Source organism: Taudactylus pleione, unplaced genomic scaffold (assembly GCF_031769625.1).
Source record: "Taudactylus pleione unplaced genomic scaffold, aTauple2 ptg000053l, whole genome shotgun sequence".
NCBI lineage: Eukaryota > Metazoa > Chordata > Amphibia > Anura > Myobatrachidae > Taudactylus > Taudactylus pleione.
The window spans coordinates 41,296,587-41,319,513 of record NW_028284455.1 but is presented as its reverse complement, the minus strand read 5'-3'; the positions used below and the strand labels follow the sequence as shown (position 1 = coordinate 41,319,513).

Here is a 22,927-nt window from a genome sequence, read left to right as displayed (position 1 = left end):
TTTTCTGGTATATCTCTACAGCCACTGCTTAATGTAGTCCTCTGTGTAGTTTCAGACTGGTATGCCTGCAGTCCTGTATAACTGATATCGCTCAGGTATTTGAGGTTCTATACAGTCCAACCTGTTTGTTCAAACACATGGCCATCAGAACAAGCACCTTCTACTCTACCTCAAAATTTCTGGAGTAACTTTAAAAGGCTATCCCTGCAAGATTGCAGCAAGATAAACAAGGAGGGGGATTCATATTTTGTGGTGGCCTTTTTGCAATAAATGTGATTACCTGTGCTTTCACACACCACTCAATTGAACTAACTGAAGTGGGAACAGTCTCTGGCTCATCTCCACTTGACAGGTAAGCAAGCCTGGTTTCAGGACTTGAATTTGGTTCAGGAGTCTAGTCACGTAAGCATGAACTATTCAGCAATCCTAGCAAACCAGAGATAACACATTATTTTAAGTCCAAGTTTTTCATGTTCAGTAAGAGCTCCGAAGGACAGGCCGGAATGGTGCTGGCTTAAAGGGCTTGGTAGTGTGGGTACTTATTTGTGGGGTGGTGAGCAGAAGATGCTTGATTGACTGCTTGTAGCCCTTTGGGGCTGTCTGTTTCACAGGTGGTTCTGCCAGTGTTGCCAATCTGCCACATAGTAGTCTACTAACTGGGCAGTTGCTTTCCATGTAGAAGGTTCTTTGTTCACCTCTATTCCTTTGCCTCCAGTGTGCACTGGTGGTAAAACTGGGCAGTGGACCCATCCACCCTTTTCACTTTGTGGGTGATGTTTATGCCTTAGCTACTTCCTAAAACCACTTCCTCTACAGTAGATCTCCAGGGCAACAATAAAAGGGTTCTAGAATTAAATTTTATGCTACTTCAGTCTGAATGGTCCTCTGGGTCCTCTCCATGAGAGTCTCCATAAAATATACCCCTGCATTGTGAAAGATAAATATATCATCCATGTACCCCTGGGCAAATCATAGAGTTAAAGATTATCTCCAACACCTGAAAATGTCCATCAATGCAAATGTCCATCAATGTCATCAAAACTAACCCAAAAGGGTAGGGTTCATAATCTTGATGCAGTAGCTATTACCTACTAGGTACACCAGGCTGTAGCACCTACTCATTGCTCCATATCTGAACATCCACTTGCCAGCCAATGCATAGTACCCTACAGCCACTAGCTGCATTTTGTAGGAGAGGAGCATGGCCGCAATTAGGGTCTAAAGCAGTGATTGCGAACCTTTTAGAGACCCAAACTGTAACCCGAAACCCACTTATTTATCGCAAAGTGCCAACACAGCAATTTAACCTGAATACTGAGGTTTTCGTTTAGAAAAAAACAACTCATACATTAACATCTTTTGTCATAAGAGAAAAACACAATAACATAGTTTTCAATGATACAAACAACTTTGTCCCCAAATCATATAATGCCCCATAGTTGTATCCCCAGTTCATGTTCTGAAATATAGTTATATATCATTATAACTACAGTATATTACAGAACATGAACTGGGGGCACAACTATGGGGCATTATAAGATTTGGGGACAAAGTTGTTTGTATCACTGAAAACTATGTTATTGTGTTTTTCTTTTATGACAAAAGATGTTAATGTATGAGTTGTTTTTAATATATTATGCCCCATAGACATGTATACAGCCCCATCCCTAGTTAACACACACACATGGCTCATCGCGCCACAGCCCCCGTACCGTTCCTCTGACCCGCGCTCACCAAATTGAACTGAGGGAAAAAAAAGTAGCGTGACTTCAGGCCTCCGGCCCCGCAGCACCCATAACCTGAGACCACCAACCTGATCCAGAGACAGATGTCACCTCCTGTGCGGCTTCCCGCAGCCTGTGCTGTGTAGAGTGCTTGCTGGATGTCTTTAGGCACGAGGAAGGGAGCAGCCCAGCCCCGCGCTTTGGTGATGGCGCATGCCCACAGAGAGGGCTCTGAGTGCCCCCTCTGGCGCACGTGCTATAAGTTGGCCACCACTGATCTAAAGGAACCAGTGCCTTCGGTTCCTGATGGGGTAAAGAACAGTTGCTGTGAGGGAGCGCTGGGAGTTACTTACATTTTTTAGGTACCAAATCAGAAATTAAATAGATATTTTTACGCCTTTGAATGTTATTAACCATACTACTCGCTTTACATTTCCTTCTTCACTTTCTTACCTTTTCCTTTCTTAATGACTTTAACACAGATACAGATTACAGATGACAGAAACCAAAGATACAGATTAGCTTTGAAATGTATTTTATTTTGCTTTCATTGTTATTTTGAAAAATGCCATCTTGAAATATATATTTTTTTAATCAGAGATGTAAATTTTTACTGTATCTAGGGTTAATTCATTTAATTTTACCTTTATTTTAAGAACAATATGAAAGGTCAGTAGAGGCCACATGTACAGTAAGTAAGCATACATGTAGATGAATCTGGAGAAAAGCAGAGCTCATTAAGCTAGGTACTGAACAATGTAGAAGAACACAATAAGGGTTACTTAACTTTTGAGAGATTAAGCTATTTTATGACTGTTATATTTTTGCCAACAACTTTGCTTGCTCCATGAGTTCCATTTTTGCAATGGCTGAAAGATAGACTTCATCAGGACCATCAGCTATACGAAGTGTTCGAACAGCTGTATACCTGCAAGAAAAATTTATTCATAGTTGCTCATCAATCCCATAATTAAATCAAATGACCATGCCCTTTATTAAATCAAATGATCATGCCCATTATTATACATAGTACAGTCTATTTCAAGTCTGTTAAAGATAAACCCCCCACATACACCAGTGAGAAAGAGAAACATACAGAAAGTGTGCTCACTATGCTCTAGCATACAAGGTGTATGCTATATGTGCGGTGTTCCTTCCCTGCCAGCTAACTGCTCTTTGACAATGCTTATTGGGCTGTTTAGCATAATAGCTGGGTTGATTAGCACATTAAGCCACCTTAATAGCATGCTAATAAGGTCAAATTGGGGGTGGGGTCTTTATCAACTGTGCGTCTTTTTTCTACTTTTTGTAAAAATAGACTTGTCAGACAGTCAGCAAATGTAAAGAATGTGGGCCTGATTCAGAGGTGTATGCACTGCTGATGCTGGACGTAGTGGATCAACTTTTTGCTAATGTGCACACACCCCGATTGTCCATGCAGACCCGTTGTTGTAATTTCAAGCGCATGCAGACTAGTGTACCCAAAATGTAGTGGGCATTCCTGTGTGGTGACAGGGTGGTGTCTTAGTGCACAAATCTGGTCCATCTCATGGGCATATCATGGGATGCTGGTGAAAGTACTTGTGTACAGAAACTCTTGACCGCTCACATAGGAGCCCATACATAGGTGGAGAACCTGCACCTTCCATAGGGTTGGTGCAAGTTTCAATTGCGAAACTGATGGCGGCTTCTAAGGATGCACTGATCAGTATTACTGTGTGTACGGACACTGACAATAGGTGTCTCAGTCCTTGCATATTCAGATGCATGGGGAAGGGAAGGACTTTGTATCTGCATTTGCATAAAGTAACAGATGAGTGACTGCCAATGGACGCAGCTGCAGGTGTTTCTGCGCCCATATCTGAATCAGCCCGTGTTTTATTTATATGTTCTCTTTTGACATATAAATGTGCTAGGGACAGATTTACTTTGAAAAGCCTGTAGTTTAAAGAAGCACATTGTTTGTAGATAAGTTTCAATATGAAATGTCACAATTCCCTAGTAACGGAGAGAACTACTCACATGAATGCCAAAGGAAAATCCTGAGAAACCCCAGCTCCTCCAAACACTTGGATTGCACGGTCTGCCACCTGACATGCCATTCTAGGAGCTACAACCTTTATCATTGCAATCTACAAATACATAAAAACAATATTATATAAGTATAATAACAGAATAAAAACATTTATTAGGACAGCGAACATGTTTTGCTGTAACTATGTTTTGTCATATAAAATGAGCATATTTCACAGTGACCTGATTTGTGTTTTGTTTGCACCTAATAAAAAGGTGCCACCTATTTGTGTCACATTGTGCATTATACAAAGCATTACATGATGAATATTGTTGATGATATAATAAACCTAGATAAGAGGACAAACACAATAAAAACTTTTGTCATAATAATTTTAAGTCTCATCTGACTTCCACGTCTATTTTACAAGTTTGTAACCATCAAAGTAATATTTTGCCATATAGTTGTTTTTAACACAGTACTGTAGTTCAGACATTTTTTACCTAGCCCTATACTTTTATAACTACTACGTCATCCTGCAAACTATGCAACCAATATAATGCACCATACTGTACATCTCTCAAAGATACAGATATTTTACGAGCAAAGAACCCACTTTTTCTTTCAATAATACATTCATTAGAAAAAAATTAAATTTAAACTAAGTTTCAAAAGGAGTGTGGCCACATGTCATAAACAAAAGCGCACCTCCGCAGTCATCACATACATTGTTAACCCTTATACCCTCCTCATGCTTTACCACACAGGGATGGACTGGGGCTGATGAGTAGCTATGGCAGTACCCCAGCGTTAGCGCGCCAGCAAAAGGGGCATGGCCTTACATCACGGGGTCATGCCACGAGTCACGGGAGGCTGACTTCGTGGCATGCCCCATCTCTCAGGCAGAGGGCCAGGAGGTAGAACCGCTCGGCCAGGGTTTAAAGCCGGACCGGTCCATCTGGCCAATCGCCCCTTCTGGCATTTATCAGAAGTGCAAGATGGCCAATCTGCAATACATAATGAGCTGACTAATTCATTCTACAATCCTACACTAGTCCTAAAATAAATACAAACTTAAAAAATTCCTTTAAACTTTCTGCATATATAAATCTATCAAATAAAAAAACATAGCTATCCATAAACAAGTTGAATTTATGTTTACATTTAGTGTAGGACTTGTCAGATCACGGCATCTTTAATATCCTATGAGTTTAATACACAGCTCAGCTTGAGGTAGCTATAATATATACCTAAATATGTATATGTCATGTATATGTCATGCTCTATGCAAATTATGTTTTAAAGCTAAGGATGGGACTGGTCCTACTCTGCTGTTACAGAGGCATCCCTGCAGTTGATCTATGGTGACTGTGAGTCCAGAGTATATTTAATTTGTATATCTGCATAGCTCTGCAGGATTTTATATAGTTTTGGATGAAACAAACTAATGCCTCAGATGCTGCCCAACTGCTGGTAGAATTCAACTTAATGGCAGGAGGTGGAATCATGTAACATCAAACTTGTTTCCAGCTTTTGTGTCAGATATGCTTCAAACCAAGATATTTATTTCAGGTAAAAAAAAATCACGCTTAGAATAAACAAGTGTTGAAACAGTATTATACTTTTTAAAGGATTCCTGTGAATATCGTGGAGATTTTCCTCCTGGTTAACAAGTGATGTTCATCTATTAAATGATTGGCTACACATCACTTAAAATTTGGTATGGGGATATTATTCACACTTTAATTCAAGCAAGCTTGTTAATCTTTTGTTTTTCATAATATATTTATTGTGGCAGGGTCAGCATAATTCCACATGAAGTGAATGTGGAATGTCAAGTTATCTCAGGTTTGGCAGAGCAAAAGCAGTAGGACTGAAGGGTCCAGTTCAGGTGTTGCCTTAATCAGCTGTCATCTAATTAATTAAACTGTACCTGTAATCAGCCTTTAACCCTGCTGTTCTGTTCGGGTCTATTTGACCCTAAACAAAATGTGTTTCGGTGTCAGTTCGTTTTTTATGTAATTATGATTTCCATAATTGTTTACTTTTATTTTTTTTGGCAAATAGTTGTTATGATAAAAAAAAAATTCTATATTTTTTTCAAGTTATGAATAGTTAGTATTAATGTACTGTCAATATGACCAGATGTGAATATTATACTAGTTAGTGACCGAAAATATTTTGAAACACATTACTTCAACAATAAAAATTATAAAAATTATGAATATAGTGTCAGTTCATTGGTTTACATTTAGATTATGTCATCTTTTCACCTTTTCACACATTTATTCACAAAGTTTCAAAAAGTCTCAACAAGTGACTGTAATATGGCCATAGATTAACAATTAGTTGGATTTCAAGGGTACTGCTCTTTCAAGCAGTACATTCCCTCCAAGCCAAACAAAATATGGTGTGAAAATCTGGACTTTGCGTGATTCTAAAACATCATATGTTGTGAAATCGCAAAGTGTATACTGGAAAACAGCCAGAAAAAAACCAAGGGGTGAGAGTTGTGGCAGACCTCACATGTGAACTAAGTGGGCACAATCTTACACGTGACAACTTTTTCACCTCGTATAATTTGGCACAACTTATGCTCAAGCGAAACATAACCATACTTGGTACTATGAGAAAGGTGCATAGTTCATCTTTTTATTTCACTGAGAACACAGTGGTAGTGTATTATTTTCCAAAGAAAAATACAAATTTCATTCTTTTGAGCACCTTACATAAAGACAAACAAGTAAGTGATAGGCCAGACAAGAAACCAAACATAATTTTGGACTATAACACAACAAATTGTGCAGTGGATGCCTTAGATCAACTTGAGAACACATACACTTGCAAATGGAAAAAAAACAATTGTCACTGATAATATTTTAAAATATCAGAGATATCAGTGCATACAATGCCTTTGTCCTATGGACTTCCATAAACCCCAACTGGAACAATAAGAAACTTATAAAGAGGAGAATATTTTTTGAAGAGCTTGGAAAAACACTCATCAAGCCCCACATTTCCTCAAGAAAATATATGCCACGGACAGTAGAGTCACGTACAATTGTGAAGAACATACTGTACAATCAACTAATCAAGATCCTCAACCAGGAACTTCTGCGGGGAATGTTACAGTGGTCAAACGTGCCAGATGCAAATTTTTTTCCATTCAAAAATGATAATAAAACAAAATATGTATCAAGTGCAATAAACATGTTTGTAAATCCCATGTAACATATTATTGCCAAAATTGTTTAAAGCAGTAAATACCTATGTAAAACAACTTTACAAAAATGTTTGTAATTTTGGTTTGTTCATCTGAATGTTTATTTACTCTAATAAAAGTTTGGAGAATATCCCTTGTTTGAATATTAACGAAAAGCATAATTTTATGATACAGGTCATATTGACCCGAACAGTACATGAGTATAGTAGACCCGAGCAGAACAGCAGGGTTAAGAATGTGTTCAGAGCACATAATGGGGCTTCTGATGGTGACTTGCATCCAGAAGGGGGTGTGGGTTGTCAAGGCCACTGTTCCTGTGATAGGAACTGCTGCTGCTATGCTGATATACGGACACGTTCCTGAGCAACTATGACCGGATTTGAATCTGTACTGCTGTAACATATGCTATTTGGAGAACTGCCTAAGTAACCTAAATTGCAAGTCTGGTTTATGAAGCTGTAACCTGCCTGTGCTGGTAATAAAGAGGGTTGGACTTTTATTCTGGTTATGTGATTTCTTGTCACAGGGACACTTTTTGCTGGATACTACTATGCAGCAAAGGACCCAGGAGAGTCTTGCAGTTTGGCAAGTGTGCACTCTGTACAGCAGTTACTAACTCCTGTGTATAGGGCTCTGAGCCCAGGGAATGATTTCCAGTGTTAAGAATTTATCAGCAGGGATAGTGTGCTAGGAATCTGGCTTGCCCTAGCCGGCTAGTCAGGCCTGCTACATCTGTGTTGCAATATGGAGGAAGTTTTTAAGGTGTTTGCTCAACTGGCTGCAGGCCAACAAAAACAGGCTACCGGGCAGCAAAAACAAATCCAGCTACTGCATGAAGAGCTGAGGGAAATAAGAAAAGGTGTGCATGATCGTGAAATTTTGCAAAAGCTCACAGCTTCAGATGATATTGAGGCATTCTTGTGCACTTTTGAACATAGAGCCACCTGATTAAAGTGGCCAGAGGAGGAATGGGCTGCCCTGTTAGCTCCCTGTCTCACAAGGGAATCACAGCGAGCCTATACTGACCTGATGGTAGTGGAGGGTAGCTCACACCCTCATCTAAAGCAGGCCATTCTCAACAGGGTTGGCATGACTGGCCCCAGGAAAGCCCAGGAGTTCCATAATTGGTGGCTGAACTCCTCTGAGCCTCCCAGAGTTCAACTGGCTAAGCTAGTTAGAGTAAGTAAAGCATGGTTACGACCAGAGAAACATGCAGCACTATGCATACAGTAGTAGAAATTGTTGCATTAGGCCATGCTATACAGGTATTAGACCATGGGGTACAACACTAGGCCCTGCAGGCTGACCCCCAGACATTTGAGGAGTTAGCAGTGGTAGTTGAGCAGCACTCTACCTTTAGAAAATTAACCAAAACTAAGCAAGGGTGGCAACAAGTACCGAAGCCCAGGACCCAGGTAACCATTGCTAAGGAGAAAACCCTGCTTCCTGTGGTGTGTTTCAACTGTGGTGAGTCTGGTCATATGCGGCAGGATTGTCTGAAATAGAGTGAACCAGTGGATTGTAGCACAGGAAAAGCAACTTGATCTATTGTCAACATGGCTGCTGAGACCATCTCTCCAGCAGAAAAAACCCTGTTCTGTATGATGGTACAAGTGGATGGTCAGGAGATCTGGGCATTAGTGGATACTGGCAGTGCCCTCACCATTGTCGCCACTAACCTGGTACCTCCAGGGGCTGACCAGGTTCTACCCCCTGTCAATGTGTTGTGTATTCATGGGGATGTCGAGGAGTGCCCATGTGTGCATTTACCACTATTCAAAAAAGCCAGTCATTGAAAGTGGTAGCTGCAGTGTCAACCAGACCACCTTATCTGCTAATCCTGGGCCAGGATTTCCCACTGCTGCAGGAGGTGCTTATGTGTAATGATGATGGTAAATGGTCAGCAGCTGAGGTAAGTCAGGAGTAGAGGACCATGGTTGACCAGAGCTTAGCGACTATGAAAGCTTTTTTAGTCAGTGAGCTACAGGAGGAAACAGACTGAGGCCCAGTGGTCCCTTGTTGGTGAGAGTGTCTTTAAAGTACTTTGGCCAACAAAACTATAGAAATCTGGTTAATGACTTTGAAAATGTGGTAGAAATTATTGGCAAAGTGTTTGCTGCTGTGCCACCAGAAGGTGTACCATACTTTGTTTTGAAAAATTATTTAGTGCACTCTGTTACCTGTTTTCAGGGTAAAAGGGTAGATCAGTTATTAGTTCCCAAGAAACATGAGCAGTTGGTATTAAGGGTGGCACACACACATCTGTGGGGTGACCATTTAGGGGAGGAGGAAACCCTCCAGCACATACAACTAAGATTCTTTTGGTCTGGTATTCATGCCGCATTAAAAATAATTTGTCAGGAATGTCTAGTATGTCAGAAGACAGCACCCCAGGCAGGGTTTAGGGTGCCCCTGGTACCCCTTCCTGTAATTTCAGTGCCTTTTGAGATAATTGGCATAGATCTGATAGGGCCACAGGAAAAATCTGCTTGAGGGCATCAATATATACTAGTAGTAGTGGATTATGCCACCAGATACCCTGAGGCCATACCACTGCAAAACACAAAATCTATTACCATTGCCTGGGAATTGTTAACACTGTACACCTGCTTGTGAATACCAAAGGAGGTCTTAACAGACCAAGGTACTCCTTTTGTCTCTAAACTAATGAAAGACTTGTGCTGGCTGTTAAAGGTGGATAGGATGACTACCTCAGTTTACCTGTCATGATCGGGGCTGAGAGGCTGCCGAGATTGCGGTCCTTACCGCTCCGGGCACTTTGGCGCGGGGCTTCCGGCGGAGGTGCAGGGTCCTGGAGAGTGGCACTGGGCACAGTGAGCTTCCGCAGACTGAGGGCTTCCATCTGGAGGCAGGTGAGAGGGGGTGAGACTGGCAGCACTTCCGCACTATAGACTGCTGGGAGCACCCATCTTGGATTCTGGTCAGATGTCTGCTTTGGGCCAATCCAGTCACAGCCTGGGCTGGGAGTGCTAGCAGCCAATCCTGCACTACCTGAGGGTACTAAAGGGCTGTCAAGAGGTCCTTTAGCTGCCAGTGCAACATCTATCACAGCGTATGCTGTGAGCTAGTTCTCTGTGCTCCCTTGCTCCTAAACTGCCGTAGTTCCAGTGTGTCTCAAACAGTTTCACCTCTTAGCCTTGGTGCGGTCTGGCTCCCTGTTTACTACTTGCCTCCTGTATCCGCAACCTGCTGTTTGTTCTGCCGACCCCGGTCCACTGAGTACCACCAGCGTCTCATCAGCTTTACATCACCCTACATGTGTAACCGAATTACTCTTTCATTCATGAGTCATACTCTTCTAAGACCGGCTGCTTCCCAGTACCAACAAATTAATCCTCACTCGCCATCCGACCCCACTCCGGGTCCAGGTTCACACCAAGCCCTGACAGTTTGCACTGGCCAAATGGATTTGGCTAGTGGACAGGATTTGAGGGCGACCTGCTCCAAGGTATCACTAGCCGCTTAGAGAGACGGCAAATGGCTCAGTTCCTACAGGAAATGTCTCTCCGTCAGGACACATTGCAGGCCTCTCTGGTTACAGTCAATATGCCTGCCGCCACAAACCAGCCAGCAGCTGCAGCCATCCCTGCTCCATCCGCACCATCCCACCTGCACCTCCTGACTCCGAATAAGTATGAAGGGAATCCTAAATTGTGCCAAGGTTTCCTCAACCAATGTGATGTCCACTTCATGTTACAGCCTATGAACTTCCCGTCCCCTAAGTCCAAAGTGGCGTATATTGTATCTCTGCTGTCCGGCTCTGCCCTAGATTGGGGTTTGCCACTCTGGGAGAGGTCTGACCCATTATTAGAGAATTACTCCGAATTCCTCACATCCTTCCGAAGGATTTTTGATTAGCCCAGGAGAACTACCTCAGCAACAGCTGAGAACCTGCACCTTCGTCAAGGGAGTCGTCCGTCAGCCAGTATATCATTCAATTCCAAACACTAGCATCAGAGCTAAAATGGAATGAGGAGGCTCTGATTTCCACCTTCTGGAGTGGGCTGTCAGATTGAATAAAAGACCACCTCACCACACGAGATCTTCCTGCTACTCTCAATGATCTTAGCTCCCTCTGTAACAAAGTGGACCTATGGTATCAAGAATGACAGAGTGAGAAAAGTAGGGGAGATCATTTTAGATTCCTGCTGACCACTACTCCAACCACCCTCCCGCCTGAACCGGTGGGCGACGAACCCATGCAGATTAATCGGGCTCGTCTCACCATTGAGGAGTGGCAAAGGCATCGGCGGGAGAACCTGTGCATGTACTGCAGAGAGACCAGTCATCTTGTCACTGCCTGTCCTTGTCATCTGGGAAATTCCCAATCCTAACATGTTCCAATGCACCAGGTTGGGAGTGATGTCCTTGTCTCCATCAAAAACTGAATCTGCTTTGTCCATTACTCTGGAGCTATTACACAGTTCTAAAATTGCTCTCTCTCTCCTTGATTCAGGGGCTGCTGAAAACATCATTACCGCTGAGCTTGTCCGGAAATTTCGGATCCCTGTATCTTCCCTTGATCATACTGTGACCTTGTCTACAGTAGATGGTGCCCAAATTGTGAATGGAATCGTGTCTCTTCGTACCCAACCTGTACCGGTTCGTGTTGGGGCCCTTCACACAGAAACAATCCAATTCTTGGTCATCCCCAAGGCCTCTCATGGGGTCATCATCGGATATCCCTGGTTACGCATACATACTCCCAATATTGACTAGGGTACCATGCAAATCTTGTCCTGGGGGGAAGCTTGTCTTGTGTCCTGCCTTCCTCAAATTAAACCTATTAAAGAGATTCACATTGCAACCACTACACCAATACCCAGCCAGTACCGCTCCTTCAGTGACGTCTTTTGTAAAACAGAAGCCAATATTCTGCCTCCACATCAGGAGTGGGACTACCCTATTGAGTTGATCCCCTGCAAAACCCCTCCACATGGTCGTACTTACCCACTGTCCCTACCTGAGACCAAGGCCATGTCGGCATACATCCAGTAAAATCTTCAAAAAGGATTCAATCGACCATCTTCTTCACCGGCTGGTGCAGGCTTCTTTTTTGTATCTAAAAAGGATGGAGGTTTGCATCCCTGCATCAATTACAGGGGCCTAGACGACATCATTGTCAAGAACTGTTACCCGATACCCCTCATTACCAAACTTTTTGATCGAGTAAAAGGAGCCACCATTTTCACCAAATTGGATTTAAGAGGGGCATATAACCTCATTAAATACATGCCAGTGATGAGTGGAAAACAGCATTCAATACTCAGGACGGTCATTTTGAATATCTCGTAATGCTCTTCGGTCTTTGTAACGCTCCTGCTGTTTTTCAAAATTTCATGAATGAGACCTTCTGGGACTTATTATATGTTTCAGTGGTCTATCTAGACAACATCTTAATATTCTCCTCCAGTATTGACAGACATCGGTCTCAAGTCACTCGTCTACGGGAAAACCACCTATACTCTAAAGCAGAAAAGTGTGTGTTTGAAGTTTCCTCTGTTCCATTTCTAGGTTACTTCATCTCAGGTTCCGGCCTTGAAATGGATCCCAAAAAGGTACAGGCTATTTTGGACTGGTCTCATCCAAATTCATTGAAGGCGGTACAAAGATTTTTAGGCTTCGCTAATTATTACTGAAGATTCATCAAGGGATTCTCCACCCTCATGTCACCCATTTCCACCTTGACTTGCAAGAGGGCAAATCCATCTCAGTGGACTCCTGAGGCCGAAACCGCATTTCAAATTTTAAAACAAGCTTTCACTTATGCTCCGGTACTAAGACAACCTGACGTCAATTACCCATTTTTTCTAGAAGTGGACTCCTCTTTTGAAGCGGTAGGAGCTGTACTCTCCCAGAAACTCGAAGATAACAAATTTTATCCCTGCAGGTTCTTCTCTAAGAAATTTTCCCTGGCAGAAAGAAATTATCCCATTGGAGAGCAGGAGTTGTTGGCTGTTAAATTAGCTTTTGAAGAATGGCGTTATCCCCTCGAAGGAGCTACATTTCCCATCACCATTTATACGGATCATCGGAATCTCCTATATTTAAAAAATATCCAGTGCCTCAGTTCCCGTCTGGCTTGGTGGGTGATATTCTTTTATCATTTCAACTTCACTTCGACCTATCACCCTGACTTACTGAATCAAAAAGCGGATGCTCTCTCCTGTTCACTTTCCTCCAATGCATCTACCGAGAATCATAAGGAGACTCCAGTTCTTGAGTCCAGAGTATTTGCTACCACCCACATTCAACCCTTCCTGGGAAGACCTTTGTGACCCCAGATATGTGCAAACAGCTATTGAATTGGGCTCATTCTTCTCACTTTTCTGGATACCTGGGCATACGTAAGACTTTGGAGTTTATACAATGTTCATATTGGTGGCCCACCATGAAGACTGAAATTGTGGATTTTATTTCCTCCTGTCCACAGTGCGCTCAGCATAAAACATCCAGACAAGCTCCTGCCGGCACACTGCTACCCCTGTCTATACCAACCCATCCCTGGACACACCTATCCATGGACTTTGTAACTGACTTACCTGCCTCCAACGGGTTCACCACCATCTGGGTAGTGGTAGATCGGTTCTCTAAAATGGTACATTATATTCCCCTCAAGAAACTACCATCCGCTCCTGAGTTGGCCCAGTTATATGTTGACAATATCTTCTGTCTTTACAGACTTCCAACTGAAATTGTCTTCGATAGGGGGGTGCAGTTCGTAGCAAAATTTTGGAGAGCCCTCTGTTCTGTCTTCCAAAGCAAACTAAAATTCTACATGGCTTATAACCCCCAGTCTAATGGATCTACAGAAAGGGTCAATCAAGACATTCAGACCTTTTTACGCATTCATATGTCCTCATCCCAAGACAACTTGGCGGACACTCTACCCTGGGCAGAATTTGCTCACAATAGCTCTCATCATTCATCAATGGGTCAAACCCCATTTTTTGTAGTGTTTGGTCTGCATCCCAGAGTACCAGAGTTCAAAGAATTGCCAGCTTTTGATGTACCAGTGGTAACCTCTACACTACAGAAATTTTCACAAATTTGGACTCAAGTTAATTCCGCCCTATGGAAAGCTTCTGCCCGATACAAAGTAGGGCTAACAAGTAGAGAAGAGCGGTGCACAACCTAAAAATGGGCAACTTAGTTTGGCTGTCTACTCGTAATCTTTGCCTCAAGGTTCCATCTATGAAGTTTGCTCCCTGCTTCATTGGTCTGTTTCCCATCACTCAAGTGATCAATCCAGTGTCCTACAAACTGAAACTCCCATCCTACCTCAAAATACCATCTTCCATATTTCTCTTCTGAAACCGCTTATCCTGAATCGCTTTCGCAAAGTCCTGCCACACTCTCCCAAGGTCCTTACTGAGAGGGGTGTAGAGTTTGAGGTCAAACAAATCCTAGACTCGCATTTTCATTACTTGCTGGATAGGAGAGATTATGGACCTGAAGAGCGATGCTGGGTGAAAGAAGAGGATGTCCATGCTCCTCGTTTGGTGCTTAAATTTCATTCAGAAAATCCTGGAAAACCCAAGAAGTATCCAGAGGCCACCCCCAAAAGGAGGGGGTACTGTCATGATCAGGGCTGAGAGGCTGCCGAGATCATGGTACTTACCGCTCCGGGTGCTCTGGCGTGAGGCTTCCGGCAGGGGTGCAGGGTCCTGGAGAGCGGCGCTGGGCACAGTGAGCTTCCGCAGACTAAGGGCTTCCATCTGGAGGCAGGTGAGAGAGTGAGGCTGGCAGCTTTTCCACGCTGTAGACTGCTGGGCGCGACCATCTTGGATTATGGTCAGATGTCTGGTTTCGGCCAATCCGGTCACAGCATGGGCTGGGAGTGCGAGCAGCCAATTCTGCACTACCTGAGGGTACTAAAGGGCTGTCAAGAGGTCCTTTAGTTGCCAGTGCAATGTCTATCACAGTGTATACTGTGAGCTAGTTCTCTGTGCTCCCTTGCTCCTTAAAGTGCCGTAGTTCTAGTATGTCTCAAACAGTTTCACCTCTTAGCCTTGGTGTGGTCCAGCTCCTGTTTACTACTCGCAACCTGCTGTTTGCCCTGCTGACCCTGGTCCACTGAGTACCACCAGCATCTATTCAGCTTTACCTCACTGATACAAGTCGCGGTCACAACTTGACACTTTCGGACAGTATGCCCAGACAGGATGTGGTTACTCCAGTTCTTCCTGTTGCTAGGAGATTGGCATGCCTCAGGAAGTGATGTGTATTCTACAAGTGCAAACCTGATTGGGACTTCAGCCTATTTATACTCACTGATCTATTGCACCTGTGCTTACTATAGAGTGTCTGTGAGTTCCCTCAGCCTGGCTGCAGAGTCAGGTTGTTCCTGTTATCCTGTTCACTGAACTCCCACATGGCTTCCTAGCCACTCCAAGTAGCTTCGGTGCTACCACCAATCTCCAAACGGCTTCCTAGCCTCATCCAGCAGCTCCTGTGCTTCCAACATTCACCATATAGCTTCCGAGCTGCTCCAAGTAGCTTCCATGCTACCACCAATCTCCAAACGGCTTCCTAGCTGCATCCAGCAGCTCCTGTGCTGCCAACGTTTATCATACGGCACACTTGTCGCACCATCGGCTCTCAAAGCCATTGTCAAACCCTAAACTGTTTATCTACGGCAATTACCCCAACATCGGCACCATTGCTGCAACATTGGTGCACTTGCCACACCATCGGCTCTCAAAGCCATTATCAAACCATAGACTGTTTATCTACGGCAATTGCCCAAACATCGGCACCATTGCCGCACCATCGGCATCATTGCCGCACCATCAGCACCATTGCTGCACCATCGGCACAGCTGCCACACCATCGGCTCCCAAGCTATTGTCCAAAAAACCAAACTGTACTCTCACAACATCGGTACCATTTATATCCTTATAATCATCAACTGTGTCAGTCCTAACTGTACATTCTTTACCTATTGAATTCCCCTGTATCTCCATGTGAGCCGCTACTACCTCGAGCATAAGTCCAAGCGGCCGCCTAAGTACCGGTGAATGTATTCTAGCTCTAAGGGAACAACGGGCAGTTGTTATTGGCAGAAGATCTCACTAGCTGGGTTCTTGTGGTGTCACATCTGGTAGGCATCGGAATTCATAACTCTCACCCTACATGTGTACCCAAATTATTTTTTCATTGATGAGTCATACCCCCCTAAGACCAGCTGCTTTCCAGTACTAACAAATGAATCCTCACTCGCCATCCTACTCCACTCCGGGTCCAGGTGCATGCTAAGCCATGACATTACCACCCGCAAACTGATGGACTAGTCAAATGCTTTAACCAGACCCCTAAACAAATGATAAAAAGGGCAGTATCTGAGGAAAAGTGAGATTGGGACTTACAGTACTCCTACCCTATTTAATGTTTGCAGTGCGAGGGGTACCCCAATCCTCTATGGGATTTAGGACCTCATTCAGAGTCAGTCGTTGCGGCTGCACGGTCATAAGGGAAAAGGGGCCGATATATGCAAATGATGCACTCGCAAGTTGAGTCCTTAAGATCGGATCGTTAGCTGGCCGACCAAGGGGAGGATGCGGCCGTAAGACAAAAAATACGCCCCCTTCTCGTACGCATTACACGTCATCTCCGGCCATATAAGGATTAACCAAGACCATTGGTAACCATCGGAACTGGTCGTAGAGCTTAAGGTTGACCATACCCTCTCTTAAGCACTACGATCAGGTCAGTGTACAAACCACCCATGTCACGTGTGCCATGACACTACTTTGCTAATTATGCACTCCCATAAAATGCCGTTTGCATAATTAGGCACGCCTGCGTTCGGATCTCCACTCCCCTGTTTTCAAGCACCTTCCCCTGTTACCACCCACAAACGCCTCATTCTGTCACTCAAACTACCGACCTGGCTGTGTTCAAGGAGAGAGAAATTTCTGATCGTAGCAGCTAGTTTGCACACGCGCATTGTGAACTTTACGCATGCGCAGTTTAGCGAACATCGGTGGCATACGACCGTGCAGCCGCAACGGCCGACTCTGAATGAGGTCCTTAGTCCTTTCAAACTACTCTTCGGGAGGCAACATAGAGGGAATTTAGATCTGTTGAAAGAGGGGCGGCAACAACAGTTATGCCAAAAACTTAACATCATTCATTGTTTAGCCCAATTGTGTGGCCGTTTAAGGCAAATTGCACCACTCCTGAACGAGCACATGGGTAGAGCACAACAGCAGCAAAAACATCATTATGACATGACTGCGGTTAACCAGTCTTTTTACCAGTCTGGTGCCCACCAGTGAAAGCAAAATGTATGCCATGTAAACCTGTTAAAACCCTGGAAAGAGACTGCTGGTCAGCCTTCTTTGGTCATCAAAAATCCCCAGAATGTCAGGTACCCATTGAAAATACCCTTAGTCCTAGCCAGAAATAACAGGTGATGAGTTTGGTAACACAACACCAAGATGTGTTCTCTGCTATTCCGGGGAAACCCAAATTATCCAGCATGATATAGTTACTCCTCCCAGGGTGGTAATAAAACAGAGGCCATACCATATACCTGAGGCAAAGTGGGCTGCAGTTAAACAGGAAGAAGAAGAGATGTTGTGCCTAGGGGTCATAGAGGAATCAAGCAGCCAATGGAATAATCCCATAGCTTTAGTGCCTAAGCCTTCAGGTGCTTTAAGATTCTGCAATGATTTTCACAAATTAAATAAAGTTTTGCAGTTTGATTCCTACTCTATGCCCCGGGTGGATGAGCTGGAGGAGAATTTAGCAAACAGCCAGTATCTCACCACCCTAGATTTGACAAAAGGGTATTGGCAGATTCCTTTGACTGAGACTGCTAAAACCAAAAAAGCCTTCTCTATCCCAGAAGGTTTGTTTCAGTATAAAATGCTGCCGTTTGGTTTGCATGGAGCTCCGGCAACTTTCCAGAGGGTTATGAACAGGTTGCTGTGACCTCACAAGGAATATGCAGCTGTACATCTAGATGACATGGTAATTTTTAGTCCCGACTGGAAGTCACACCTTCCAAGAGTAGAAGCAGTGTTGCAATCTTTAAGGGGACATGGGTTTACTGCTAATCCCGAGAAGTGTGCCATTGGAATGGTGGAGGCAAAATATTCTGGATATGTTGTAGGCAGAGGGCAGGTAAAACCTCAGCCCAGTAAGGTGGAGGCAGTGCTCACATGGCCCAAACCCAAATGTAAATCCCAGCTGAGAACATTCCTTGGCCTAGTGGGTTACTACCGCAGATTCATTTCTGATTTTGCCACTAGGGCAGCACCATTATTTGAGTCTAAAAAAACTGTTCCCAGACAAAATAGTATGGTCTAGACCAGCAGAAGCTGCATAGCATGATTTGAGGCACGCCACGTGTGCAGAACCTGTTTTTCAGGCTCTTGATTTCAAAAAGCAATTTCTATTGCAGACAGATGCCTCAGGTATGGGATTGGGGGCAGTCTTTTCCCAAGTGGTAAAAGGGGAAGAGAGAGCCATTCTCTACCTTAGCCGGAAATTGCTACCCAGGGACTGCAAGTACTCAACTATGGAGCAAGAGTGCTTGGCAATCAAGTGGGTAGTAGACTCATTAAAATATTTGTTGGTGCAGGAATTTTTGTTGGTTACAGATCATTCCCCTTTACAGTGGATGCACACAAATAAAGTGAATGCTCATGTGACCCACTGGTTTTTGTCTTTGCAGCCATTTAACTTTGAGGTGCAGCATCATCCAGGAAAACAGCACCTCAATGCTGATGCCCTTTCCAGTCAATTTGTTTGATCCAATCCTCTAATCAACGCTATGAAGGAGGAGGAAGAGGTGTAGAGGGTGAATTTTGGAAAATGGGAGAGAGTAGTGTGCTTGGACAGATGGCACAAATAGTTGTGGGCGAGGAACAGGGCTGAATTATAGGCGAGGCAGACGGGGCAGTCGTCCAGGGGCCCCACATGGTCAAAAACATTCCTGGCCACTCTGGACCCTCCGTGGCCAACTCCCGATCACAGCCGGCAGCATACAGCACTGCACTGCAGTGACAGCATACTCCATCACACAGCGTGACAGCAGCAGAGAATGGATTCTCCACCCCTACACTGACATAATGACGCGATTCGTGGGTGTATTGGCAGGGGGCGGGGCCTATCGCAGTGAAGTGCCTGCCCCCATTAGAAGCCTCTAAGCTGCTACCTGTTGCTGAGGTTGGGAAATATCTATGTGCTCCTGACTGTCCATTCCTCCCTCCCCCCTCTCTTTCTAACTTGCGCATGACTTAACTCTCTAGCTTCATCCCTATCCCTCCCTCTATCTATCTATCTATCTATCTATCTATCTATCTATCTATCTATCTATCTATCTATCTATCTATCTCATATCTATCTCATATTTATCTATTTATCTATCTAGCTCATATCTATCTATCTATTTAGCTCATATCTATCTATCTATCTATCTATCTATCTATCTATCTTTCTATCTCTCATGTCTATCTATCTCAATAACTATCCATCTATCTGTCTCATATCTGTCCATCTCATATCTATCTATGTCGATCTCTCTCTCCTTCCCTCTATCCCACTCTCTCTCCCCTCTCCCTCTCATGTACTGGCATGTACTGAAGGGGAAAATTAGGTAAACCCCCCGAAAATGCAGTTTTCGGGTGTTTTACCGCATTCCCCATATGTACAAAGCACCGGAATGCTTCGTCCTAATGGGTAATGCCATATTTAGGTGGCGTTACAGCATAGAAGCTTATGGGCTTCTTATCGGGATGCTCCCTCTTGGGAAGGATCCGATCGGATCCCTCCCATCACCCCCTGTGGTGTTCTGCGCATGTGCAGAAGGTTGCCAGAGGGACATTTGGGTGTTAAACCCAGAAGCTCCTCTATCCGGAGCCATTGTAAAAGACAGCTCTTATTGGAAGAACTGTCATTTGCAATATTCTAGGTACATATTGCGGTAATCAACTGCGGTATGTACCCGAAGACAGCTTAATGTACCTATAGCTCAGTCCCTCCCCTATCTCTGTCTGCATCCCCCCTCTCTCTAAACCCCCCACTCAAAATCCTGCATTTGCTCCTATCAGTATACTAGATCATGTACGGTATGCTGCTGGGAGTCGGTTCCCAGCAGTGTTGCGGACATGAAGTAGTATACTGCGATCCTTGCCGGTCAGTGGAGAGTCCGGAGACAAGGGGCATGGTATTCATTGTGTGTGGCTGTAGTAATTTTATCGATGGGGAACCTACAACTTGGTTGCCCCGGGTCCCCAAAAGCCTTAATTCGGCCCTGGTGAGGCAGGTCGCCTGAAGGTTTCTTAGCTTCACCAGGGTGGTTGAAGCTAAGGAGGGAGGAGCGTGGCAGGGTCAGCATAATTCCACATGAAGTGAATGTGGAATGTTCAGATATCTCAATTTTGGCAGAGCAAAAGCAGTAGGACCGAAGGGTCAAGTTCAAGTGTTGCCTCAATCAGTTGTCATCTAATTTATTAAACTGCACCTGTAATCAGCCTTTAAGAATGTGTTCAGAGCACATAATGGGGCTTCTGACCCCACAATGGGGTGTTGGATGTCGGGGCCACTGTTCCTGTTATATGAACTGCTGCTGATATACGGACATGTTCCTGTGCAACTATGAGCTGATGTGAATCTGAATTCCTGTAACAAATGTTATTTGGAGAACAGCCCAAATAATCTGAATTGCAAGTCTGTTCTATGAATCTCCAACCTGCCTGTGCTGGTTATAAAGAGTGATGGACTAGTATCCTGTTTATGTGATTTATTGTCACAATATATATATATATATATATATATATACACTGTGTCACGGACCTCTGGCCAATCTCTCCAGATATGCCAATCTGAGAATCGCCGCCCATGACTTATAGCAGTTAACTCAGCGCTTGTGGTTATTAACTCCGGTATCTGCCACCAGCAGAAGGCCAGTTTAATGCTAAAGCATAAGGCAAACTTCTGCTCTCACCTGTACACACAACTTATCAATATTTAAAAATAGGTAACATGCCCAAACATGAGACGTTTGGATCATAAAAACACAGATTCCAAGAACTAAAATTAGTTTAGTTTAATTCAAGAAATATCTTCAAAGCTTATGTACAAAAATTACAAAGGATATAAGGATGTTTTAAAAAGTCACAGACACAGTTAATCACAATTTCAAGTAAATCAAAGAAAATAATAAAATGGGAGAAACAAACCATTCAGATTACGACGGATAGAACAGCTTTGAGGTTAGGCCTCCCCAATGAGTTCAGGTGCCCTGTGTCTTGTTGACAGCCTCAAGCAGAGAATCACCAATTCTGACCAGTGAGCCTGTATTTTATCCTGCTTTTCCATCAGCCCTCCTCACCCCCCTCCTTGGGGTAATTTTAACCCTTGTCAGCTCAGAGTGTATTGTCCCTCTAGCTCAACTACAGGGTTTCTCTATCATTTGGGCATGGGTTATTTTAATTACCTTTCAGCCCTTTCTGAAGTTTGAGAAGTGGTCAATAAACATGCACACAGATAAAGTAATTAAACATACACCTCTGTATGCCCAGGCACATCCTGACTCCAGGGTTTATAGACCTGGCCCCCTGGGGCTATGAACAACCATGTACTTTGTTTTCACCACAACCACAGATTTTAACAGTTGATTAAGTTTTATGATGCTATGGGAAGAAAATCCCTTCTACCATTCATCTCAACTTCAAAGAACTACACTAAGGGTTTTGACACCTCACATTAGACTTTAGCATGACATTATACAGATACACCTTCCTACAGAGAGACACATATATTTTGAAATTATATTCTGTATCAGGCCCCACTTCTTTAAGAAAAAATTTACTTTTCCATCACACACTGCATATGTAAAAACATATTAATTAGTAATCTGATACCCCTTTCACACTGAAAATGAAATTGCGGGATAATTTGCTGAACTACACAGGTTTTTCCCTGTGTGAAAGGGTCATCCTGGGACATAAATTCCTGGGTCTCCGACCCTGCAAAAAATCCAGGGCCGGAGACCAGGGAATCAACTGTTAAAAAATCCAGGGTCGGAGACCAGGGAATTATGTACCAGAATGATCCTTTCTCACAGAAAACAACCCATGTAGTTCAGCAAATTACCGGGTAAAAATATGAGATATGGTAAGAACTTACCCTTGTTATCTCTATTTCTACGAAGTCCATAGGGTTCCACAGGATACCTTGGGTATAGGTGTGACGTCAGTCATCGGGCACCAAAGAGTTAAGCTTTCAGCCTCCCAGGATGCACTAGGTCCCCCTCCTATACCCCGCCCCCAAGCCAAGGCATCTCAGTTAGTTACCAAGCCATAGGCCGGAGGAGGAGAAGGAAGAGAGAGAACAAAGAACTGGACACATACAAGAATCACATTCTCACCAGAGGGAGACGGAAAACCGGTGACCAGAGCAAAGCCCATCTGCAGCACAGGTGCGACAGGGCGGGAGTCCTGTGGAACCCTATGGACTTCGTAGAAATAGAGATAACAAGGGTAAGTTCTTACCATATCTCATATTTTCTACTTCAGGGTCCATAGGGTATCCACAGGATACCTTGGGGATGTCCCAAAGCAGTATCCTTTAAGGGTGGGGACGCTCCTGTGCAGAAAGGAGAATCCGCCGCCCGAAGGAAGCATCCTGAGAGGCGAAGGTGTCAAACCTGTAATACCTCACGCAGGTATGGACAGAGGACCACGTAGCAGCCTTGCAGATCTGGACTGCAGAGGCACCACGTCGAGCTGCCCATGAAGGACCCACAGACCTAGTGGAATGAGCCTTCACAGAAGGAGGAACCGGCAGGCCTTCATTAAGATAAGCTTCAGAAATAGCCATACGGATCCAGGCTGCCAAAGTTTGCTTTGAAGCAGGCCAACCCTTTTTACGGAAGCCATAGAGGACAAACAAAGCGTCCGACTTCCTAAACGAAGAAGTGCGGTCAACATA

At 43.9% G+C, this 22,927-nt stretch overlaps 1 protein-coding gene across 1 annotated transcript in view; it reads right to left on the bottom strand.

Annotated features, from left to right (window-relative positions):
• Positions 1–2,540: 2,540 nt before the first annotated feature.
• LOC148535392 (acyl-CoA dehydrogenase family member 11-like) overlaps positions 2,541–22,927 on the bottom strand; it is a 670,105-nt gene continuing 649,718 nt past the window's right edge. Inside the window, exons 19-20 of the mRNA XM_088463865.1 lie at positions 3,747–3,856; positions 2,541–2,652 (exon numbers count right to left, since the gene is read on the bottom strand). Of these exons, the coding sequence (XP_088319991.1) occupies positions 2,541–2,652; positions 3,747–3,856 (222 nt within the window). The remainder of the gene's footprint in view (positions 2,653–3,746; positions 3,857–22,927) is intronic.